Source organism: Dermacentor variabilis, chromosome 4, assembly GCF_050947875.1.
Source record: "Dermacentor variabilis isolate Ectoservices chromosome 4, ASM5094787v1, whole genome shotgun sequence".
NCBI classification, from domain to species: domain Eukaryota; kingdom Metazoa; phylum Arthropoda; class Arachnida; order Ixodida; family Ixodidae; genus Dermacentor; species Dermacentor variabilis.
Window position 1 is genome coordinate 60,433,301 of NC_134571.1, and position 23,051 is coordinate 60,456,351.

The 23,051-nt window shown below is 42.5% G+C and overlaps 1 protein-coding gene across 8 annotated transcripts in view; it reads right to left on the reverse strand.

The window, feature by feature from the left end:
* The window catches only part of Taf1 (TATA-box binding protein associated factor 1), a 70,282-nt gene that overhangs the window by 26,248 nt on the left and 20,983 nt on the right, over nt 1-23,051 (reverse strand). For all 8 annotated transcript variants that reach the window (XM_075689241.1, XM_075689244.1, XM_075689246.1 and 5 more), the window contains 11 exons: nt 22,182-22,472; nt 16,679-16,852; nt 14,809-14,999; nt 11,558-11,672; nt 6,855-6,996; nt 6,015-6,145; nt 5,547-5,627; nt 5,318-5,467; nt 4,375-4,497; nt 1,605-1,683; nt 489-709 (listed from right to left, as the gene is read on the reverse strand). In XM_075689241.1, coding sequence (XP_075545356.1) covers nt 489-709; nt 1,605-1,683; nt 4,375-4,497; nt 5,318-5,467; nt 5,547-5,627; nt 6,015-6,145; nt 6,855-6,996; nt 11,558-11,672; nt 14,809-14,999; nt 16,679-16,852; nt 22,182-22,472 — 1,698 coding nt within the window. The remainder of the gene's footprint in view (nt 1-488; nt 710-1,604; nt 1,684-4,374; nt 4,498-5,317; nt 5,468-5,546; nt 5,628-6,014; nt 6,146-6,854; nt 6,997-11,557; nt 11,673-14,808; nt 15,000-16,678; nt 16,853-22,181; nt 22,473-23,051) is intronic.

A 23,051-nucleotide genomic window follows, 5' to 3' on the forward strand; every position in this document is an offset into this window, starting at 1 on the left:
ATGCTGCATGCTTAGCACCTTGCTTTCTTTCTGTGTCTAACTGTGTCCTATTAAGTGACAACAATAAGCAACGCACAGAGGTAAGCTTTCTCCATATAACTGTGATAAAACTACCAATTTTATGAGACAATCAGTAGTCCAATTGTCATAAAGATTGTCACCACCTAGCACAATGCCATGTTCAGTGGCAACAGAACATCAAAGATAACTGCCAGTTGTTACTAAACTACTTGAGAGTTCATCAGAAGAGGTTCAAAAGCTACATTAAAAGAGTAAAGTAACCAAGCTGGAAGAGTTAGCATCACAGTAAAATTGCGGCAAGGGCTAGTGGTCAAAGTTCACCTTATTAAATTTAGAAGCAAAGCAAGAGACAAGATGCAATTAACTATGAAGAGACAGCACCAGTCTCTTCATAGTTCACTGTGTCCTGTAGTTCACGGTGCTTTTCATTTTTTTCGAAATTAACTGTTAGCACTGTGGCTACCCACCTGGGAGCTTGTTTTTTTGTTTGAAAGCATGTTCTCAATGTTCTTTCCCATCTCCTCAATGTCCGAGTCATCCTCTGAGCTGGAATCCTCATCTGTGGATAGCACCTCATTGGAAGAGAGGACCCTGTTCTGCAGGTCGAAGATGCGCTGGCACTCCTCCTTGTAGCGTTCCTGGTGCTCTGCTATGCTGAACCGGTTGCCCCGTGCAAACTTACTCATGGCTGCATTTGACATAAACCAGAAGGACGCAGAGTAAAAGAATGCTGGGATATCTGGCATTCGTACATATGCGCATATAAGACACTGCAGTAACAAGCTACTCTGAGGTTGCTTTTTACCTGCCACAAACACAACCACATTGCTCATTAAAAATCCAAAGTGCAAGTTTTTTTTCCATGTTAAAGATAACAACGAAAACCTTAGCAAAATAGACAATTGGGCTAGCTGGTACAGTTTTAAGTGTAGCGCTTTGTCTGTGCATTTCCTTTGTCTTTCGTCATGTCTACATCGCACGACAGTGCATCATGCTCCTAATAATGAAAAGTGCAGTGCCTTCCTTACCATACGTAGCAATAGTTTCTAATTCAAGGTTTTATTTATTTAAACACCTTCAATACATTTTTGGAAGACTTGGACTACAGCTGTACTACAAAAGCAATATTAATACAGCTGAACCTGGTTACAGCAAAGCTGTGTCCAACAAGAAAATGCCTTTGTTATATATCTGATATTCGTTATATGCATACATTCGTTGCATGCTAACAATTGTTGATAAAAATTTTTTGTTTATTTTGTTATATCCATGTCTGTTATACTATGTATATGGAGGTTAAACTGTACAATGAGACCATTAGGTCCTTCCACGGTTTCATTTCTAAGCATAAGTAGCACTCGTTCTGTGACAAAAGAGACAGTGGAAACTTGCATGGTGAAGTGCTCTGTTACAATCAAGTGTGACTAATTTGATAGTAATTTCTGAAATATATCCTATCTTCACAGGATTGACTAATGCCATAATCTAGTTTGCAGAAAGCGCAGCTACATGTGAAATGTCTGAGCTCTAGAGCCACCAGGTACGATTACAGCTTCATAAAATAAAAAAAACATTTGAATCACCTTCCTCTCCAGCCTTTGCCTGTTCCGTTGACAGTGTCCGCACAACGTCAATCACCTCCCATCGAGACAGTTTCTTGATCTGTTGATGCAAACAGAAAGACGAGGGCTAAGGCTTCCAGCAACAAGAGTTGAGTTACAAATTATGCCTCACATCGCCAATGTGTACGCATGGCAAACCAACATCACAAGGAACCTTTGCTACAGTAGAGCAAAGAAATGTCATTAGAAATTTTCAAGTTAGATGCTGTGGAAACACACAAAGAAGTTATTTTGTTATAAGCCAACATAAAGAGTCTAGCATAATCAGCAAGAATTATGATACTTATAATATACTTAGCGCCAAAGTGAAATACTAAACAGGCTTAACTTCTGTGAGATTCATGCAGAAGCTGACAAGGCACAATCACCTACTGGAACCTTTTAAAAGTAGCATAAAATCCCAATTCAAGTGCTACAAAACTTTCCTATTTACAATTCCTTTAATCTACTACAGTAAAACCTCCTTAATTCTACTCTCATTAATTCGGAAAATCAGACAATTCAAACTCATCATCTGTGCCCAACAGATTAGATGTATGCATTATTTAATGGTATCAAACTCTCCTTAATTCAGAGCTCAACAAGTGTGGAGCACCACAAATGTGCGAAGCAACAAAAAAGCGAGAATGGCATTGGCGCCCAACCGAAATGAAACAGCAAAGGTCCATCTAAATAGGTCACGAAGCTTGGAATGAAAAGTGTGCCAAATCCTATCTGCAGAGATATCAGTTGTACATGAATGAAGTGTGACTAGGTGTGGGGGGAGACAAACACTGAAACCAGAATAGCTATGTTAAAAAGATGTTCGAAAATTTTAAATCAGAAGTACTGTCATACGAGTAAATATTCCATTTCAAATATTTTTGCTCTACTAAAACAAGAAATCTTAGTTTTTTTTTATTTCACAATTTATTAGTTTGTTCTTGGTGACCCCCTACCAACCAGTTATTCTGGTGCAAGTCTTGGCAACACTGCAAACCAGCTATAATGTCATGCAGAATGGCATTGCTCACTTGAACACGGCAGTTTCATCCAAGTTTTTTTATTTGCTTGCATATTTCTTCAAAGTGTGGCGTGTGCTTCATTTCAAATTTTGCGTGACCTAGCGCACGGCACTCATTGGCAAAAGGTGTGAGTGCAGGTTTTTTATCGTGCAAGTTCACGCTGCTGCATCCAACATGCTGCGTCTTGTTGTGACGATAGATGCAAAACGCTCCGCAAAGAACCATCGTGCTTTGTTCGTTCACTCTAGGTAACACAGGCACTGAGTGCACCGATGGGCAGCAAAATTAGTAAGTCGAATGTTTCCTAAATGATAATGTCAGGCAATGTTGTCATGTCTGATAACTGTTCGAAATTAACACATGTAGTAGCGCCGAATTGCAAATGATTCTGTGAAAAGGTTTCAGATATGTTGCTACACATTACAACTGTGTGTTGGCCATAGTACTTTTCATCCATTGAAACATGTTTTGTTTGGTCAATTATACATTGGTTGCATCATTCTAGACAAACAAAAGTGAAGTTGGTTTTGAAACCTCTGTGGCACTGTCATTTATTTCCACCGTATTCGCCCATCTTCCTAAGCAACCTAGTGGGACGATTGTCGTAAATAACGGCCTAATTACGTTCACATTAAGACATATGCCACTCATACAGTTTAATGACACGCTGATACTTTAGCTAGGGCAAGTCGGAAGCTCGCCTCAGCCTCAAAAGGACAATAATTGCTGGCATATCTGTCAAAATGCCGGACGTTTAAGAAATTCAAACATTCGTGTCAAGCAGCGTAAGATCTTAACGTAACTGCCATTTCCGGTTGTAACATCACTTCTTATTTTTTTGCTTGCTGTTAGTTGTCCCCCCAATATGTAGATGGCGGCAGTTGCAACGAGCCACCATTTTATTGACATGTGGGTTTTTATGGATGCTTCACTACCAGTTTACATATACCATGGCAGAGTCTTCATTGCCATAGTCATCAGCAGAAATCGCACATGAACAGCAGAAATGCCGGAATGCTTCGTGCCTAATTATGCCTTTAAAGCTTTTATTTTTGTTTACCACCACACATGACACCATGTTGGCTGCTTGGCTTCATAACTGCACAGTCGCCATCCATGATCGCGTCGGACAGCCACCATGGTTTCGTCCACAGCGGTTGCGGCAAACAGTTTTGTTTTGACTTGGTTCGTGCGCTGGCCGTGTGCCTTCTAAGCTGCATAGCCGCCACCCATGATCATGTCAATAGACCGCTCCCTGTTTGTAAACAGCGCGACATCACTGGAAGTGCTCCTCCCATCTGCCGCACCTCCAAAGTCACCGCTGGTTGGCAAAAAACGTTCATGCGACCTGTTCTCTCTGCATAAGAGCGCTGCTTTTTGGAAAGCTTTCGCCGCTTAGGCATGACATCACGACAATCAGTCACGAGATGACGAGAATCGCAGCTACCGCACTGTTGTCGTGCACAATAAAAACAGGACTTGTCGATTTAGTCAGGAAATAAAAGCCTGTTGATGTGGAAAGCATGTGTTTGTTTTCTTAATACCCTCAATAATTCGACATTCTGTTAATTTGGACTTTTTCTTTTGCTCCCGTGATATCTGAATTACCAAAGTTCTACTATACTTTTTAAGGGAAAGCCATCTTCGTTCAGTATAAAACGCTCCCCCCCCAACCTCTCTTTGCATAACTGGCTGCAATCTGTACGTATCAGAAAAGCTGTGCACACCTCATCTTCAGGAACACCAAACTTTCTCAGCAATTGCTTGGCATTGCTGAGTGACAAACGCCGGAGATCTGCATCAGTACCCGTCACTGTCTTCTTCACTGGCTGCTGATTCGCCCCATCCTCCTGCCAAGAAAAAAGAGAGAGAGATGAGGGGTTAACACACTGTTTGCACCAAAATTTCCAGCCAAAATCTGCTCAATATGGCACCAAAAGTCCTACTAAAACAAACTCTAAGTGGGAATTCTGGAATGCATTGAATTAAGTACTCTAAGGGTCACTGTTATAACTTTTCATTAATGGGTTACAGGTAACAGTTGTGCGCATTTTCACATGTGTTCTTTTTAACCACAGCCACTGCATTTCATTTGCCACACTGCTACCCTAACATTCACAATGGCATATCTGGTGCTTGTGCACTGATTTGTGATGCATGGCTGCATCACTAAGCTATTGCATGCCGAAATTATCACCACTCATCCAACTCATGACATATGCTCTGCATGCTGCCACAGGGCTAATACACTTTGAACTCACCATCAGAGTCTAGTATGCACACACCATATGAGAATTTAAGTCCTCCTAGCACTTCATAATGATGACGGTCTTCAAACTATTTAGGACCACTACAGGACGAAGACATTTCCCAGCAATCTCAAATTGCCCTTTTCTGTGCCAGCAGCTGATTTCATCCTATTCCTATGAATTTCATCACATTCTTGTCCTCCGTCACTCTTGATTAATCTTGTCTCCCTACCCTTGGCCTGGTCCAGTTAGTCTAACAGACCACTGGCCATCTGTCCTACCCATAACAAGACTTGCCCAACTCCACATGTGCCGAATATTTCAAAAGATAAGCAGAAATCCTGAACAGTTTCTCTCATAAAATAATTCAGCTGAAGACAGTTTGTCTTAACGGTAAACTATAGGAAATTGTTGTCCCTGCCTTTGACTGCTGGGGCTTGTTTGGAACGCGCACATAGGAGAAGCCCTCTCCACAGCTTGTAGGGTCAGCTACACCAGTCAACTGCAGCAGGCACTTTCCTTTGACGGAAGAGATGAAGGCCCGTGTCGTGTTCCAAGGAGCTGCTTTCACCTGCACAGAATACCAAGCACCATTGATGCAGTACACGAAACGAGCAGGAGGAGATGTGACCACAAAGCAAAAGCCTCACCTCGTCGTCCATTTTCACTTGCATTTCCTCGTCGTTTTCATCTTCAGGTGCGAACAGAGACTTCTCCCCATAACCAGCATCCTTTAGAGATAAAGATCAACAGGTAATTACACACTTGCTTGTATATATGTCTTCTTCATTGGAATGCTTTTTCTTTGAGACCTTCATTGCTTTTTTTTTTCCACAAAAGTCAGTAGTTCAGTAAACTGCAGGGCCTTACCAATGCTCCCTTTGTTAACACTGTGTTGCTGTAAACTTACACGTTCACACTGTCTGTAAATACACTATCCATCAAAACATCTCTTATGTCGAAGAGCTGGGTTAGCCTGTCACCCTTGTGATTCATGCATTTGTGCAAAATAGTGCTGCATGTCATGATTTCATCGCTCCAGTAGCGAGTAATTTATACTAAGTCTTTTAGTGGCGACTGTACTACATGCAGCCAGTGGCACCAATCCGTAGGCTCACCTTGAGCCTCTGCTCTGCAGAGATCATGCTGTAGTAGGCACAGCACTGCTCTGGAGAAACCATAGCACGAATTTCATCCTCAGTGGGAAGCCGGAACTCTGGCTTGAGAACCCACCAGTTGGAGTCCATTCCTAAGCAGAGGATAAACAAGCAAGAAGTAAGCTTTAAATGTGATTAGCCAGTGTGACATTGTGAAGATGTGCAAAAAATTTTGCAGTTTGATTACTAAAGTAGTATATAAGAAACATGCACAAATAAATACAGCAGCTCAGCGTTAAGCTTCTGACACGGACCTTCGTCCAGGTCAAAAGCTGCTAGCAAATTAACATGGCAGTGAGGAAACCCCAGAAGTAGCATTGAGGGCAAATGAAGGCCAACAAGGTGTTGTAGATACTGTGAAATGGTAACTCACAGTACACCAAAACAACTTTTTATATACTATATGATTGCCCCCATGCTCCAGCCATTCGCTTCATAGTAAATAGCTAACCTATTGAGAGGGGAGCTGGTGACCAAGAGCTGTTAATAAAACTGAAAGGAAATCGAATGACAGGCACACAAAACTACAAAAAGAAAAGCTCAAGCAAATATAAGCCATATGATCACAAGAACAGCATGTGAACCAGAAAGGCAGATATAAAATTAGAAAGCAGTGAGTTTAAGACATATGCGGTTGCTGCATAGGTGATACTTTCTTTTTCTTTTTTTTTTTTTTTTGTGCTTGAGTATTAGTGCTCAATGAGTAATAGATGATATTGTCAATAGAAAAAGTAAAAAAACGTCTACTTAGCAGAATGCTCAGTGAGCATTCACACCATAAGTGCCTTGACCGAGACGAACCTGTTCTCTTGAAGTCTGCGCACAACTTGAGCCGCTTACGTATGCTGCTTTCCGAGTGAGAAGGAAAGGCCTTCTTTATATCTTCCATTTTTATGCGCCTTGGACTGTCAGTGCTTTTCCAGAATAACCTATAGATAAATACCTGGAAAAAGAAGAATGTGATAGCAGGGTATACCCAAATTCTACAAAACGTTCTATATTACGCATGGTGTTATAGGCATGATAACATGCGTCTGAAATTTTCCAAGTGAAAGAGGCACCATCTTCTTTATGGCATTAAATCTAAATGTGAAGCTTGCTTTGGGCACTTCTTATACACTTAATACATGTACATATAAGCATCCAGATGATAAGACAGGTTATTTACAGTATAAAAGGTTTGCCAATTTTGCCAGTACACAGCTTGTAGCGTTAGTGAACATGATAATATTTACGATATGCGGTACTAAGTTCTTGATCAAATCATATGTGAAGAAATAAATGGTATGAAAGTACTGCATATGGTTCCACTGTTAGCTGTGTCATCGTACTTACCGTATTTATCTGAATCTAGGCTGATAAATTTTTCAAATAATCGTATACCAAACTGTAGAGTTGGCTCAAATTCGAGGATCTTAAAATATGTGCCAGTTTTTAATTGAAATTGACAAACATGGTGCATAGCTAGTGCCATCTAGAAAAGTTAGTATCACAGCCACTACTAGCAATGCCAGTAGCCAACTGAAGTACACGCGCGACATTGCAATTTCGACCTGTGTTGTATTGGCGTGCTGCGTGGCGTTATAGTGATGGCACCAATCAGGTGATGCCACTATAGTGCCAATTTCAAACGAAAAGCTGTGCTAGCCACTAAGGTATCGTCATTTACTGAACGTGAACATGTAGTGCTCACTCTACGTCATCATCGCTGCTAGCCTCGTCGCTGTCTTCCTTATCACTGTCACCTCCTTGTTGCGGAACAACAACAACAACAACAACAACAACAACAACAACAACAACAACAACAACAACAACAACAACAACATCATCATCATCATCATCATCATCATCATCATCATCATCATCATCATCATCATCATCATCATCATCATCATCACCACCCTATTTTATGTCCACTGCAGGACGAAAGCCTCTCCCTGTGATCTCCAATTACCCCTGTCCTGTGCCAACCGTTTCCAGCTAACACCTGCGAATTTCTTAATTTCATCACCCCACCTAGTCTTCTGCCACCCTCGACTACGCTTCCCTTCTCTTGGCATTCATTCTGTAACCCTAATGGTCCACCGGTTACCTAACCGGCACATTACATAACCTGCCCAGCTACATTTCTTTCTCTTAATGTCAATTAGAATATCGGCTATCCTTGTTTACTCTGATCCACACCGCTCTCTTCCTGTCTTTTAATGTTATGCCTAACATACTTCGTTCCATCACTCTTTGCGCGGTCCTTAACTTCTTTTCGAGCTTCTTTGTCAACCTCCAAGTTACTGCCCCATATGTTAGCACCTGTAGAATGCAGTGGTTGTACAATGATAATGGTAAGCTTCCAATCAGGATCTGACAATGACTGCCGAATGAGCTCCAACCCATTTTAATTCTTCTGTAAATTTCCTTCTCATGATCAGGCTCCCTTTTGAGTAATTGACCTAGGTAAACATACTCCTTCACAGACTCTAGAGGCTGACTAACGATCCTGAACTCTTGTCCCCTTGCCCAACTATTGATCATTATCTTTGTCTTCTGCATATTAATATTCAACCCCACTCATACTCTCTTGGTTAAGGTCCTCAATTATTTGTTGTAACTCATCCCCAGTGTTGCTGAACAGGACAATGTCATCTGCAAATCGAAGGCTGCTGAGATATTGGCTCTTGATCTTTACTCCTAAAAGCCTTACCATGTTAGTAGCTTGCATACATCTTCCAAGCATGCAGTGAATAGCATTGGAGAGATTGTGTCTTCTTGTCTGACCTTTTTCTTTATAGGTATCTTCCTACTTCCTTATGGACAATTAACGTAGCTATGGAATCCCTGTAGACACTTTCCAAGATATTTACGTAAGCATCCTGTATTCCTTGATTCTGTAACGTCTCTATGCCTGCAGGTATCTCAATTGAATCAAATGCCTTTGCGTAATCTGTAAAAGCCATACAGAGAGGCTGATTGCACTCTGCGGATTTCTCGAATTACCTGATTGATGACATGGATGTGATCCATCGTAGGGTATCCCTTCCTGAAACCTGCCTGTTCCCTTGGTTGACTAAAGTCCACTGATGCTCTTATTCTATCAAAGATTATCTAGGTGAATATTTTATATAATATTGGAAGTAAGCTAATGGGCCTATAATTTTTCAATTCTTTAATGTCTCCCTTTTTGTGGATTAGTCTAATTGCATTCTTCCAGTTCTCTGGGACCTTTGAAGTCGACAGACTGTTTGTATAAAGGGCCACTAGTTTTTCAAGCATTATGTCTCCACCATCTTTGATTAAATCTACTGTTATTCCATCTTCTCCTGCCGATTTTCCCCGTTTCATATCTTGCAAGGCCCTTCTAACTTTGCCGCCAGTTATTGAAGGAGTCTCTGTAACCAGTTCATTACTACTTCGAATGGAGGTATCGTCGCTGCTTTGGGCACTATACAGGTCGGTGTAGAATCCTTCTGCTGCTTTTACTATATCTTTGAGATTGCTGATGATATTACCTTGCCTATTTTGCAGTGCATACATCTTGGTTTGTCTGACGCCTATTTTCCTTCTCACTGTTTTCAGGCTGCGTCCATTTTTTTGCTGCTTCCTCAGTCTTTCTCACGTCATAATTTCGAATATGTATCCCTTATTTTCTCCTTGTTGATTAGTTTTGACAGTTCCGTGAATTCTATCTGACCTCTTGAGTTGAACACTTTCGTTCTTTGTCGTTTCTTTATTAAGTCCTTTGTTACTTGGGAGAGCTTACCTACTGGTTGCCTTGGTGCCTTACTGCCCACTTCTATTCCTGCTTCTGAAGCCAGCCTAGTTACAGTTTCATTCAGTGTCTCTATGTTATCTTCATCTCTCTGTTTTAAGGCTGCATATTTGTTTACAAGTGCCAACCTGAATTGGTCTGCTTTTACCCTTACTGCATCCAGGTTGGCCTGTTTCTTCTTGGCCAATTTTACTCCTTTCTCTCTAGAGCATCTCTCCTCTAGCGTTTCTAGAATCGACGCCGTAGTTGCCAATTGCCTGTTCACCCACCTGCTTCTTCCCCACTTTTGCATTAAAGTCACCCATTACTACAGTATATCAAGTTTGCACTTTTCTCATTGCTAATTCAACATCTTCATAAAACTGATCTACTTCCTCATCATCGCGACTGGACATTGGAGCGTAGGTTTGTACTAACTTTAATCTATACATTTCATTGAGTTTGATTACGACTACTGCTACCCTCTCGTTGATGCTGTAGAATTTGTCAATGTTGCCCGCTACGTCCTTATGGATTAGGAATCCTACCGCATATTTCTTCTTATCAGAGAGACCTCTATAGCAGAGGGCATGGCCGTTATTTAGCAATGTGTCAGCCTCACCAGTTCTGCTAATCTCACTAAGGCCGATAATATCTCAAACCATGTCTGATATTTCCTCAAAGAGTCCTGCTAACCTAGCCTCACTCGAGAGGGTACGGGTGTCCTTAAGCTAATTTTGTAAAAATGTTTCCTTAAAAGGAAGCTTTAGCTTGGGGTCCAATCTAATAGATGGGAATGGAGAAATTGTTTTTTTCAGCGACCACTGCACCGAATTTGATGAAGTTCACTGCATTTAAAAGAAGACGTTAAAATTTATAGTGACCACAGGAAGCAAATTTTTCACTAGATCGTCTTTAAGGAAAATTAATTGAAAATTGTAAGATTGATAAAAAACTCAAGTATGAAGTTTTAACTCATCAATAAAAAACAAGATAAGAGCTCTGTAAGTTCCATCTAATATACATCCAAAGTGGACAGAATTGATTTATAATGCATCATTCTGGGAAAATATACTTCGACTTTGTGATTAAGACTTTTTCAAGACCCTCATTATCATCATAACATATTTACAAACTTGTAAACTGATGTACCAAATTGATCTGCTTCAGATGCTTTAACAGATGCAGTTTAAAGAACTACGATATCTGTTTTCGGTGCAGTGTTATGAATTTGTACACACTGTGGTTCTATTTTATTAATCTCACCAATTTTCAGCAATTTTTGAAAAAGCTTGGGGCCCTGAATGGAAATTGTGCTGTCTATGGTTGCTAGAATTTAACATTCTCCCTCAAATGCAGCAAATTTCATTCAGACTGGTCAAGCGGTTGTCTCATAAAAGCATTTCTGCATTTTGAAAGAGTATTTGAACAGGGAAATCAGTTGGCCCCAAGCTAACGCTTCCTCTTTCCTTCATTTTATAATAATTGTTTTTTTTTTTGGGCACTGATCACAGCCCACATTGAACGGCACATTCTAGTACATTGAAACTTGTGGTCCAGCCTGCATGTGTACAGCGGGGAACTTGCAGTAGTCTCTCCCAGTAAAATTACTATTCATGAACTAAATCATTGTTACCTATTAGACTGCGGTTGCTGTGAAAATCTACAGGCGTGCACCCCAGCACAATGCGTTTCACATTTCACCAACAAGGTAGCTTGTCAGAGCAGGAAAAAAACCTATGAGATGTCAAATTGAAAGCACCTGCAGGAAGTCTCGGACAAAGTTGTTTGCCCGCTTAGAGTTTGGACCTGGCACTTCAAAAAGTGGTAGCTCCTGGCCAACTGTGTAGATCGTCTCAACTTCCCTGATGTAGTAACTGAAAGGAGAAAGAGAATGTTCCACATATCCACAATTCACCTCAGAATAATCACTTAATGAGAGGCCATAACTCTATGCTCTAACTGCCACAGTGTGGCTATGAAAGAAATCATTTTGTCACAAAGAAAAAACTAAGATGAAGGAAAACACAGTTTTGCTGCTTATTAAATGATCATTCACTGAATACCTTAAAAGAGAACACACTGATGAAGTTTCTGCACCCTTCATTTTCAGTAGCCTAGTAAAGAGAAAATTATTGTTATTTAAGCTTATTTATGGTACTGAGTATTATTTGAAGCACGGTATTGTATGCACATCATGCCAAACAATTGTGGCAATTATACAAATGTTATGATTTGAAGCAGTAATACATTTTTTTAGTCAACAAAACAAGAGGGTAGGTGGCAATCAGAAAATCACTTGACCATTTTTCTTTTTCTGGTTTTTCATAGCATAGTGCAGAATTGCCAATAAACACGATTTCTCTTTTTCTATTTTATGAAGATAAGAATTCTACCATGTGACTTGGAGATAGAAAGTCATGACAAAAATGATTATCATGCGTCTCCACAAGTGACAGTAAGAAAGGAATGACAAAGCGCATGGTAATACCATATAAATTTGAATGTAGGTCGGCCCAGAATATAGGTCGACCCCTGACTGACTTCGCCAGATGACTCACAATGTGCTAAAGGCTACTATATAAGATGAGGGGCGACTTTAGAAGTTCTTTTTTTCTGGAAAATATCTTGACCTCTATTATGGTTTATAGGGTATTATGATGTGTTTGTACAAGTTACCAGCACCTTACAAGACAGCTGCATTAGAGTCTTTGACAAGAATATGAAAAATGCTCGTAAACTGGATTTTATAAGAAAAAAGACTCCAATAATTCTTTTACACAATTTATTCACACACTGATATGTGCGACAAATCCACTATACACCTAACAACAAAACTGCCATCATATGGGCCACGTTTAACCCAGTACCGAAATAAATCATTTTCACACATAATAAAAAAGAGCTAAACCTCGATATCAAGAAGTATTGAACTTTTTATAACTTCTTGCCCACAGAACACCATGTATCTTGAACCTGAATATAACGAAGTGTGCTTATACAAGATTTCAATATAACAAAATTACACTGCTGCCGCGAAAGAAACAATGGAAACTTCCGCAGAAGTGGATGGTCAAATGGTTGAATTACAAGCGGCTGCTTGTGAACGCACCTCTCAAATTGCATGCTGCATGGCTGAGAGTGATCGCCAAAGCAGAGCAGCACCCTGTTTTGTATAAAGTCAAGTGTGATAACATGCTATCACACCCCCTGTGTTGTACGCCTTAGGCGTAAGCGAAAGCATGCGAGGGTGAGACTAGAAGGTTGGTGGCTTGATGAGCGCCATCTTCCCGTGTAAGCAAGTGGAAAGCAGGGGAGGGGAAGGGTAATGGGGGCAGATTGGCAAGAATTTCCTTTTTCAGCGCGACCATGGCTGTGCATGGCTATCAGTGTGGCAAAGCACATACGCAGCCTGCATACCCTGTCTTAGAGGTAATCTGCTGCGCCTGCAAAGGCTAGGTGAGCTGAGATGGTGTGGCATCCTGCAAGGTCTTCCCCCCCATTTAGTGCTGGAGACTGCATAATCTTGAGTTTTGGAGACGAGCTGAAGTGAGAGACAGACGAAGTATTTGCACTCCACTGCTGGCACTTTTCATGATAGCCTCGTCCAACTGCGGGCGACACTATCAGCCATGGGGGAAAAATGGAAGCAAAAGTGTGGCCGGCTTCACTTTGACCGCCGATGTGAAGATATTGTTGACACAGCATGAAACCGCACCTTTCATTCCCGCTCTCAACTTCAACAAAATGAGTTTCTTTCTCATTAAAATTAGCTTTTTCCGATTGCATGATAATTCGAAAAATTTTGTGACCCCTTCCGTGTAAGAAAAATCCACTGGCGACTGTACTTACTTGCATAAAATATTGACTTTCAAGATAACGAAATTTCAATATAACAAACTGCGGGTTTTGCTGACTTCGTTATGTCGAGGTTCAACTATATGTACGCTCGGCGTCTGATTTTTCGGACTCCCTATGGCCATGAAAACGCCCGAAAAAGAAAAAGCGGGCAGTCCAAGAAAATTAATGCATGCCTTTTATTGCTTCCAAGGGCTCAAATTGCCATAGGTCCATCTGAAATGGCTCTGAAGGCTGGCTGGCACACTTTTTAGGCATATCGGTGTTCGTACTGTGACAGCAGATGGCAGGTGCATGAATATATAATTTAAAAATACATACTGTGTCCCGTGACAGTTGTACCTTTCTACTCTCGGTATGCATCACCGCAATATGTCACATATGCTTAACATAAAAGCATTGCTGTATTGCTGAAGTGACTTTTGGGAACAGGCATTATGCAACAAGCCGTGCTTTCCGCAGAGGATTACAAAGGCAGAGTTAGCGCCATTACAGACAATGGCAAATTCGTTCAATGAAAAACACAGAACCGAACAGCAAGAAGCCTTGTAGCAAACGTCAAAGCAGCTACGCCTAGTGCTGGTGTGGTGGTGGCTACGGCTGCCAGCGGATAATGTGCACGCAAGAGTGCCATTTTAAGGTGGCGAGGTAATCAAAATGGCAGCGATGGTGGCTTCAATTACTGCCGTTTCAGACCTGCGGTCATGGCAAACAGTCTGTAAAATTGGACGGTGAAGGGCTTTTGCGTCTGACATTTCAGACGTTCTTATACATTGATTCTGTGAGGTACGTGGCAGCACTGCGAAGGAAACCAAATTATTGGACATGTCCGAAAAATCGGGCGTACAGAAAATCGGTCGTTGACTGTATTTGGCGTCATCCCACCAAAACAGAAATATAACACACTTCAGGAACCATGTGCAGTATAATGTCGCCGATATGCACCTGGCTCGTAAAGCTTATCGGTTTGTTTGCTCATTGTGGAGAAAACAGCGAAAATTCTGCTTGGATCGTGGCATGCAGATCGTATGCATTTCTTTGACAATGCATGTTGTTTTTAAAACATCACTAAGTCCTCTGGTTTCGAAGAAATAAGATGGCGATGAAGCCTTTGACACAGTCCAATGCTTATACCAAACTACATTCAATACTTACTGCTGCCTGGTACGTATGACAAGGAAGTCTGTGTCTGGTAGGTTGTGCTCATATATAGGTGCTCGGAAAAGGTTGTTCTCAAAGGCCTGCAAGCTCTGGCCAGGTGCCAAGGAGCCCAAGAAGGGTGAGGTGTGCGCGTAAGCCGTCTCACCATACTTGTACTCAGGTGCTCCACTATCCTTGCCTGGCCGCTGCACAGTGGGGCAAACCAAACTGGTCATTCTGGAGTAAAGGCATGGCACTTCAATACAGTTTGGTACCGCACTAGAGAATGGCACAAAACATAAAAATACCACAGCGTCGAGTTGTAACATAATTTCTGCAGCAGAACAACATATAGAAATAGTTTGCATTCGGGAAAGAATGGAGGAAAGCTGAAAATCTAACTAGTGTTCATGATCATGTGCATATCACTTCTCCTGCAACACATAGTTTTTCTTGTGCATTAAACGAACGAACACTTATGCAGGACATAGTGGTCATCAACAGCAAGGATAAGTTTGTGTGTCATGAAGTGGCACAGCAATTGTACCATAGTTACAGTCATACTATTGTTGTATTTACATGATTGAAATGTTATGGTTGTACATGCTATCATGCATATATACTTTTAGGCAGCAGTGTCATGACCCCCTTACTTTTCACACTGCTCGTGCATGCATGGCTCCCCATACGAATTCTGGGGAATGAGCGGACCCACACCACTACTGCCCGAGCCAATAGGCACCACGTATCTCAACATCAGCTATAAAAGCATGCTGTCACTGTGATGGCAATGTAAACTTTGTGCAAAAGCATTGTAAAACAAGTAATGACCCTTTTGATACATTGTAACCATATTATCAAGGGTGTGAGAAACAAACACTCCAAGTAAGATAAGCGTGAGAATGCAGGCTTAGTTCTGGAGTATTTTAAAACATACTAGCAACTGCAACATAAATAAAAAATGGCAACAGAAATTTTTTGCTGCATCTGTATATTTTGCTTATACAGGTAATGTCAAGACAAAAAAAGAAAATGCTACGTGCTAGCAGTCCAATGTTAAAGAAAAAAAAATTCAAGCCAGTGACAGATTTGCTTTTCACTCTTTCCCACTACAGAGGGTGCACTCAACACCTCTATGCTCTTAATATTCCAAAGGCAGGTGGCAATTCGTTATGTTATTTATAATATGCCTGTGGCCACACCTCAAAGGTATTGTTAAACTGAAACAATTGCAGAGAAGCTGCCTGTATATCATGCTGCATGAATTGCAAAAACTAATAGGGGAGGGGGGCAGGACACTTAGTTGTGTTTTCACAATTACTAGTACGTGTGACACTGATGCAAATAATTTTTCAGTTGCCAAGTTTTGGGGGTACAGACATATTCAGTGATTGGTAACACAGTGAAACCACAATAAAATTGTGTAACAAGCACCATGCAAATGTTCAGCTTGGTTTGTTTTCTTTTCTATTTGCATTTCACACTAGCTTAATGCAGCCCTATGAACCTTGCAAGAACAAAATACTACAGCACTGTGCTAAGCTATTTTTCTGTGACAACTGAGTAGTAAACACAGTGAACACAGAAAACCTTTAAGCATACTTTTTCCTGCATTATTGTACACTGACACACAACTTCAATTATTGTTTATACCGTATTTTGTAGATCAGCCACAAAGCAAGATAAGACATAACTTCAAATATAACTCTGGCATGCAGAAATAATTCAAACGCAGGAACTCTGCTGCTCTGAGGCGTCTGGACAAGGTCGCCAACACATCTGGATGACCACTGAAGAGCTTACTGCGTCATTTAGAAGATTACAACGTGTTAACCAGAAGGAAGTAGTGCAGGAAGCTGCCATTGGTAGCAGATGGGTTGCGTACCCTCTTGTAGTAGTTCTTAATCTTCGTGGCCATGCCCACTTGCATGACCAGCGGAGGATGCTCTTCAGAGTACTCTGACAGAATCACCTCCCCATCCCGACCTGTCAAGTCTTCAGCAGTCCGCATGAAGAACATTTCACCACCACCAGAAGCTTGACGCTCTTGTTCTCGCATCTGTTTACAGGGAGAGAAAAGGTGTCAGCAGTGACTCACTGCTCATTGACCAGTTGGTCAAAAACATGCAAGTAAAAGTAATTAGGTTGCATTATCACTGCACTCCTAGCACTTCCTGTACATACAGGGCTTCACTGTACTCATACAGTTGCTTGAAGCCGATCATATTGAAAAGAGCTGCGAACTTCTTTATTATGATAACATGCACTTGAATGGTAATGCAATGCCCTTAACCTGTAAAAGGGATGTGAAACAGGTAATAGTACTAATATTTATTATGTAATTAGAGCATAAATTCTCAATACACACACATTGTTGCACAGTGAAGGAATGATGACTAGACAAACAAATATTGTAAGCTGATTTTACAAATACACAGTCAACCTTATATTTGCCACCAGACTTTGCATTAAGGGAGTTCAGCACGTAATATGCAGTTATACCATACCATGGCAACTTATGCTTGCGGTGCTGATCATCTGCTAGACTGTGATGCTCGTGTTATCTACAGCTGTCCCAATAATGGCCAGATCTGGCAAAAAGTACAGTGATGTTGCTGCTGCATTTAAAGTGCGGCCAATGATTGAAAGACCATCTATTGTGTTTATTCAATACTGCAGTCAAAATCATAATGACATCGTTTTTAACAACATATATGATATAACAATGAGGAACTCTTGTATGTGTTCTACAGTGTTTATATGTGGTCTAACTGCTTGCTACAATGCTCCCATGCCATGTTATCAGCTACTACAACAATTAAACCTGGCTACTGTGTGTGCGTGCGTGCACGAGTGTGTGTGTGCGTATATATATATATATATATATATGTATATATATATACAGTCTACGCTCGTTACAATGGACCAGCACACAACAGATTTTCAGATATAATGGACCATATTTCAGCCTTAGTTTGTTGTACCTGCTTTAGGAATGCAAAAAAGTTAACTTTTAATGGACCGTGCTACAACGGACTATCGGCTACAGCGGACGAAACTAGCAAACATGTTTTTCGAAATCGGGCATGTAAAACATATTTTTGTTTTTTTGTTGTACCTTCTTTAGGAATGCAACAAAGTTAACCTTTAACGGACCGTGCTACAGCGGACGAAACTAGCAAACATGTTTTTCAAAATCGGGCATGTAAAACATATTTTTGCCGTGTCGACACGGGCTGACGACTGATTTGCTAGGGTCAGGCGACAATCGCAGCTCAATATTGTGCACGCAAGGGAGGAAGGTGGGGCAGAAACGTGCCGTCTTCTTCCCTGCGTGAGGCACGGGAGGCGAGAGAGGGGGGGTTCTACTCCAATGGTGGCTGCTTACGGCGCGGACACCATATTTTGAAAGCAATCTGCAATGTGGCCAAAGTGCGCCCAGTGCCGGTAGCTTCGTATGTGCGGTGCTTTCGACGTTTAGTTCACACTGAAGCGAGAGACAGCACGAAGCTCAATTCACTTGTTGCTGCTGCTGCACTTATCTTGCTTAATTTGCTATCGCAATCGATGCTTCACCTTTTGGGCAAAACTGCGACTTTCTTGCTTTGTTTTTTACTTTGGACGGTCATCACTCATTCTTTGCCATAAAGTTGTTAGACATTGCAACAAAAGTTTAGGAAGTGAGCGGTACCGGATATTACGGACTTTGGATAAAACAGACATTTTTTTGTTGGACTATCAGGGTCCGTTAACAAGAGTCAATTGTACATATTTACAATCATATCACAACAAGCCAACAAACAAAGACACCCTTGAATGAAAACATAAAGGAAATTACTTGTGCTTACTAAGTGAATTAAAGAAATGATAAATTAATGGAAATGAAAGGGGATGAGAAAAGAATGTGCCGCAGGTGGGAAATGATCCCGTGTCTTCACATTATGCGTGCAATACCCTTACCAATTTAGCTACCACAGTGCCATTTTCCCATCCACTTCCTTGCGTATTTACGTTTTACCATACTACTAGAACTAACCCTGGGAGTGTTAGCCAGCGCGCCACTCACAAACTTTGGCGGCGTATGTGGAAGATCCTTTCTGCCACAGGCGTCACACTGCTGTCGCTCCTGCTATGAGCTCCCCCCCCCCCCCCCACCCCGCCCCCAACACAGCGTGCAAGGCAGCAGCAACAGCAGCCGTGGAAAAGTTGAAGGAAGAGGCAAAGAAAGCTTCGCTTTAAAAAATTAATTTTGCTGAATTTGAGAGTCGGTGACAAAAGATATGATTTCATGCCGTGTCCACAATATCGTCTGATCGGTGGTACGAAATGAAGCCAGCCACGCTTTTGCATCTCCTCTGCCTTTGTGGCTGTTAGTGTCATCCGCAGTTGGACAACGCAATCATGAAGAGCTCCAGCATCAGGGAGTGAATGCATCTCTGAAACGCGCAGTTATGCAACCTCCAGTACTAAATGCGCAGGAAGACAACGCACATAATGCCTTGCCATCTTGACACACACACTCTTTGCACATGCAGCAGATGACCTCTAAAACAGGGCGGCAAGCTGAATATGCACTCAGCCGCATTGACAGCCATGCACAGCGATGGCCGCGCTAGAAGCGGAGGCGTGCACCAACCTTCCCCGCGCTTCCCTGCTGTGCGCAATTGATCGCGCTACCATAAGCTCGCTCCATACCATCCCCTGCCACTTTCTTGAGTGGGAAGACAGTGCTCATCAAACCAACATCCTTCTCAGCTCACTTTCGCACACTTTCACTCGCTCCCAAAGCAGGACATGATAGGATCTTATTGCACTTGGACTTCATACAAAAAACGATGCTGCTCAGTTTTGGCGGTTGCTCTTTGTAGTGTGGCACGTCAGCCTCACGTGCATCTCTGCCGTTGCCCTTTCACCCCTCCAAACACGAATGGGCTGCCGTCGTAGCCCTGGGCCACGCCACCCTCCGAAACACAAATGGACCACCCTAACTGCACTGACAACGCTGCTGGCGCTGCTCCCAGATTGCTCACTGGGACATGGCTGGGCCTTCATTCTGCGCACTTACACTAACGGATTAAGTCGCTCGTGCTTGTCCTTGTTCGTTGCGTTGAAGTAATTCCTGGCCACGTAGTTTATCAGCCTCGTTTGACTCGTCGACGAAACAAAACAGGGCTGATCTGACCGCTGATCATTGGCAATGCATGACGTTGCCAGTGAAAAGAAAGCGCACTGCTATAGATTTAGAAACTAAGTGCTTCTAGCCGATGAGGCGATCGTCATGAACGTGCTCGCATAGCATAGCAACAGTGACAGCCACAATGGCAGCGCTGACGCGGTAGGGCAGGCTGCCTCAACATTGTCCACATGGGAGGTCCTGCAGATGATTCAGTCCCTCATGGGCTCGTTCTCGCGAGGGACCTTCCGCTTCACTACGTGGAGCACTGCATGTATTGGAGAAGGATGCTGGCAAGCTTCACGTAAAGCAAGCAAGTCTGACAGAGATGCGGTTTTCTCGTGCAAGTCAGTGGGAAGCATAGAAAGATGCTTGTGGCGATCTCACCCCATCCTTCCGTATTTCTGAAGCTGAGATGCTGCCGCGGCAACCTTCCTGCATTTTTTAAAAGGCACCTTTTGGGGCCACTAATGCAATGCTTTGGCGGAGCTTGTATGTCACTTGCTGCCTGTGAGCCCTGTTTGCATTTGTTATAGCTGTGCCATTCTCGAATGCTGACAGCAGTGGATTGTTAACACGCAATCACAGCGCGCAGGAAAATATGTTTGTGGGGATGCGCGACTCTCGCGCGTCCCCTGATACGTTTTTCCCGCATGGCGCGTCTCCTGTAATCCGGCTTCGCCGCGTGGCCTGCGTGATGCCCGCGGCAGTCGATGTGGTTGGGGCGCAGTGCGAGAGATGGCGCGAGTGTTGCGCTGCTAACGCCGCCTCACAGCAGGGTTACATGGGGGCGCAGGGGAGAACAGGCTGTCTCTTTCCCGGCGGGTCGGCGAACAGCGTGGATGACCCGCGCGCCGCCGACCCATGCTTCTGCGAGACCGCCTCGCATGGCCGCCTTGGAACGCGCCACCGTCCGCGTGACCGTACACGCGAATGACCAGGCGTTGGGATCCAGCATGGGGCGAACATATTCGCTCGCTATCCGGTCGCGGTGAGTCGGACTTCTAGATTTGTCGCGCGCCCATCGGCATGTTTTGTGGATAGCAAGTCGGCTAGCAGGCATTGATCTATGAAAGGTGCAATAAATGCCCTTGTGATTGTGTGCACTACTGTGTTGTCATTCCTTTGTCCCAAGAGCACGGAGGAGAATCCCACAAGTTATACAGTTAAATGAGTCTACACAGTCAGAAGCCTGATGGAAGGAGGTGGTGGGGAGGAGAACTGGCCTCCCCACCATTACAGTTTTCTCAGAACAGCTATGCCATCCCCCATTTTGATTTCTTTTTTCGTGCAACCTGGTTATAGCAATTATAATAATAATGAAATTTTTGTGGCACTTGAATATTGTTATATGTAGTTTTGACTGTATTGAGGTTCTAAATACAAGGCGTTCTATGGACAAGACGATATACGAAGCTAAGTACGTCGATATATAGAGAATTTCGTTATCCTAAAATTTGTCATGTCGAGGGTTAACTGTATATAATATATAGTGTAATGACAGTGATATGCTCCAGACCACGATCTGCTGCACTTTATCCTCAAGAGGTAGGACATGCATCGAATTAGCTCCTAAACAACACTTTGGAATGTAGAACACGGTTTAATTCGTGGACCTTGGACCTCAGAGAAGTGCGACGTAATGCTAGCACTTTTATATTGCATTTCCCACTAAACTGGCACTAAATTTTATCCCCTGGGCTTCGCATTCCTTTTTTTCCCAGCGCAGACACACAGTGGCTAGATTTTAATTGTTATAGCCAATAAATAATGCATCATGGGAACATGGTAGCAAGCGGTTTATTATAATACAGAACACACAAAAGTTCACAGTGCCAGGGCTACTCATTGTTACATTTGAGTATTGTTAAAACAGGTAACACTATAAGTGCGTTCAAATGTGCTTCTATATGTCTAATTAAAATGTTTGGATGTTTGTCCCCTGTACCTTTTTCGTGCAACCGCATTATAAGAATGGGGATTTTCTTGGTACCTGATTATTGTTATAGGAGTGTTCGACTCATTAATGCCTATGAGCTCGCATTTTGTTTTGCAGGCACAACTATGCAAATAAACATTTTGGTCATACACCCACTCAACATGCCATTTGTACTCAACAACAATGCCAATATCAGGTTCCTAAACTGCCAATACACTCAAGAAACTGCCCACCATTTGTGCATACAGACAGGCCCAAAGCATTCAGTGTGCCCACCTTGGCTTTCTTCTTGATGTGCTTGAGTAATGGAATGACGCCATGTGGTCCAGGTTGTGCCAAGGCACCATGTGAATAACGCTTCAGTGTTGGTCGGTGGAATGACCGGAGCTTGAGCGGCCCCATGTGAGTGGGAAAGAAGGGAGCACGGAGCTCAATGGCTGGAATTGAGTGCTGGATCAGGTTGCCACCCACGTTTGGCTTCAGGGCAGAATCTTGCGTCAGCTTAGGGTTGTAGAACTCGTCATTGGATATATTGTACGGGTCTTTCTCCATCGTTTGCACAGGAGGCTGTGAAAAACATGGAATGACAAATGTCAGCAAAATCAGATTTTTTTTCTATGTTACAGTGACTGTTGCGCATGTCGCCCTACAACTCGGTGTGATGCAGCAGTTACACCAAAGCAGAATCTAAAGCAAGACTCATTACATACCACATTTACTCTGTTCTAATGTGCACCTTTTATATTGGAAAATTTGATGAAAAGTTATATTTGCATTTATTCGTAACAGAGTACACAACCAAGCCCTTAGACACACCCTTGGCATTGATATTAAGTAAGCGCAGTAATCAGCACTTCCTCATAACTTTTTGCACATGAGCTCACATGAACACACACGTGAACAACTCCACACCACATTCATCTTCCAAATGTAGGCGCAGCATAATAAGGAAAGAAAAGCCAAGGCATGTGGCACTGATGTGGCTACCACAGCATGCTCGCCGGAAATGGCATGCCGACTAAAAGCACCTCATTGATAGAAAATGTTCTGCGAACACTTTCGCTGACTGGTCATTATTCAGGCAGTAGTTACGAACTATGATTCATTAATCACTGCACAAGCTGTAATTTGTCAGTGTAGCTCAGC